At 47.5% G+C, this 2,780-nt stretch overlaps 1 protein-coding gene across 1 annotated transcript; it reads right to left on the minus strand.

Moving 5' to 3' along the window:
- Window positions 1–613: 613 nt before the first annotated feature.
- LOC132057646 (uncharacterized) lies at window positions 614–1,693 on the minus strand. The gene has a single exon (XM_059450268.1). It carries the CDS (start codon window positions 1,691–1,693, stop codon window positions 614–616), a length of 1,080 nt encoding a protein of 359 aa, XP_059306251.1.
- Between the last annotated feature and the right edge of the window lie 1,087 nt (window positions 1,694–2,780).

The following is a 2,780-nucleotide window of genomic DNA, read 5'->3' on the forward strand; positions in this document are numbered from 1 at the left end:
GCGTCGATCATACCATCGATGCTGGGCAAAGAAAATGAATCCTTCAGGAAGGCTTTGTTTAAATCTTTATAATCTACGCACATTCTAAACTTATTCCCCTTTTTAGGCACTACTACAACGTTAGCTAACCAATATGAGTATTTTACCTCTCGAATGGACCCTCTATTAAGGAGCTTGGTTACCTCGTCCTTGACGAATGCGTGTTTTACCTCGAGCTGTGGCCTCCGCTTTTGTTTGACAGGAGGAAAACTCGGATCCAGGCTCAACTTGTGTGTCGTCACATCCGGTGGAATACCTGTCATGTCTAAATGGGACCAAGTAAAGCAACCTGAGTTATTTTTAAGAAACTCAATAAATTTTTTCCTGAGCTCGGGGGTTAACCCCGTGCCTAGGTATACCTTCTTCTCTGGTAGATGGACGGACAGTATGACTTGCTCGAGTTCTTCGACCGTGGACTTAGTGGCATCAGAATCATCGGGCACCACAAAGGTTCTCGGTACTCCGAATTTTAACTCTTCGTCTAGTGTGTCTCCGTTCTGATCTTCCGAAGATTTCGGGATCGGGATCTGTGGTTACTATTTGGCATTCTTCCCTTCGTTCCGATCTGGCGCCTTTATAGTCTTAACAGATTCTTCAACTGCGAACATTTCTTTTGCGGCCTGTTGTTCACCACAGACGGTTTTGATACCTCTGGGGTCGGGAATTTCAATACCTGATGCATAGTTGAGAGGACCGCTCTTACGAGGTGAATCCACGGTCTGCCCAGCAATGCATTGTATCCCATGTCTCCCTCTATCACATAAAATTTTGTCTGCTGCGTAGTTCCTGCCATATTGATCGGTAAAGTGATCTCACCCTTCGTCGTCTCGCATGCCATGTTGAATCCGTTGAGGACCCGTATTGCCGGCACGATCTGATCTAGTAGTCCCAGCTGTTCGATGACTCTCCATCGGATGATATTAGCCGAGATACCTGGATCAATTAGCAGACGTTTAATTCTAAATTTATTGACAAGGACAGATATTACCAGTGGGTCATTATGCGGCTGGGCGATGCCTTCCATGTCCTCGTCATTGAATGTGATGGGACCATCGGGGTCATCATTCCGGATACGTTTTTCCCTCGTTATGGAAATTTTGGTGCGTTTTACAACTGGCCCAATGGGAACGTCAGTTCCTCCCATGATCATGTGTATCACCTGCTGAGGCTCTTCCGGCCTATCCTGCTTGTTGGAATCTAGGTTCTTGAAATGGGTTTTTGCTAGTTCGCTTAAGAATTTTCGAAGATGTCCCAAATTGAACAGACGAGCGACCTCCTCTCTCAGCTGTTGACAATCCTCGGTCCGATGGCCGTGAGTATGATGATACTTACAAATAAGACTTTTATCCCGCTTCTCTGGATCAGATTGGATTGGCCTTGGATGTCTTGTTTCTTTGTTTCGGATAACGGCCGCCGCTATGGTTGCTACATCGACGCAAAAGTTATACTCGGATAACCTTGGAGTTTCTCTGTTTCCCGGGGCTCTATTGGTAGCATTTCTATTTATCAATCCACGGCTACTTTGGCCTCGATCATTCCTTCGATCATTCCTCCTATCATTCTTGCCTGATTCGCTATTGCGCCCGTTTCCCCTTCGATCGAGTGGGTAAGGCTGGTACCTGTCATATGACGATCCGGAATCCCGATCTACCATTCTCCTCAATCGATCACTCCTTTTACCGGAATTCCATGATACCGATGCAGCCCTCAGAATCTTATCATCTTCGACCCTGATCTTCGGCCCGATACATTGTGTACTTCGACCCGAGGGCGATCGCCGGGTATTCTATCAAATTTTGCTTTAGCTCCATAGATGTGATCGAGCTCCTTGAATTGAGCCCTTGGGTGAAAGCCTGAACGGCCCAATCGTCAGTGAGCGGGGTAAGTCCATATGCTCCATTTGAAATCGAGCCACAAACTCGCGGAGGGTCTCGTCATCTCGTTGCTTGACTTTGAACAAGTCCGATTTTCGCGTTTCGACCTTAATGGCCCCGGTATGAGCCTTGACGAAAGCATCAGCGAGCATGGCAAATGAATCAATTGAATGCTCGGGCAAGTTATGATACCAAATCATCGCTTCCTTTGACAGGGTTTCCCCAAATTTCTTAAATAGCACTGATTCCCTTTCGTCATCGGCGAGATCATTGCCCTTAATAGCACATGTATATGCAGTCACATGTTCATTTGGGTCCGTCGTCCCATTATACTTCGGGATATCGGGCATGCGAAATCTCTTAGGGATTTTCATAGGTGCCTCACTCAGCGAAAATGACATTTGAACAAATTTTTTCAAATCCGGTCCCTTCAACACTGGTGGAGCCCCCGGAATCTGATCGACCCTCGAGTTGTAGTTCTCCAACTTCTTGTCGTTCGCCTCTATCTTCTTTTCGCCGGACTCGACTCGTTTAGTCAATTCTTCGAGCATTCTTATCAATTCGCTGCTTTGCCCGGGGTGGTTCTCGTTACCCCGTGGGACGTGTCTTTCCTCCGTATCCTGGGTCTATTCTGATGGGGCAATATCGGTGCACGACCCCGTTTTGCAATTGCGCTATGATCTCTTGCGGGCACATCGAGCCATAGCTATGTCTAATCGGTTTTGGAGGCTGCTCGCGACATGACTGCGTTATTCTCGCCGGCCGGTACATTGCCCACCGATGATCCGACTTGAACAGGATTAACGGGTGGCGCGTTGTTGTTTGGTACGTCCCCGTCGTCATGCTCGTGATGGCTTGGTTCCACTT

Source organism: Lycium ferocissimum, chromosome 5, assembly GCF_029784015.1.
Source record: "Lycium ferocissimum isolate CSIRO_LF1 chromosome 5, AGI_CSIRO_Lferr_CH_V1, whole genome shotgun sequence".
NCBI lineage: Eukaryota > Viridiplantae > Streptophyta > Magnoliopsida > Solanales > Solanaceae > Lycium > Lycium ferocissimum.

Bases quoted from the DNA above. Each gene is read 5' to 3' on its own strand.
- LOC132057646 (XM_059450268.1), bottom strand. From the start codon at position 1,693: ATGGTAGATCGGGATTCCGGATCGTCATATGACAGGTACCAGCCTTAC.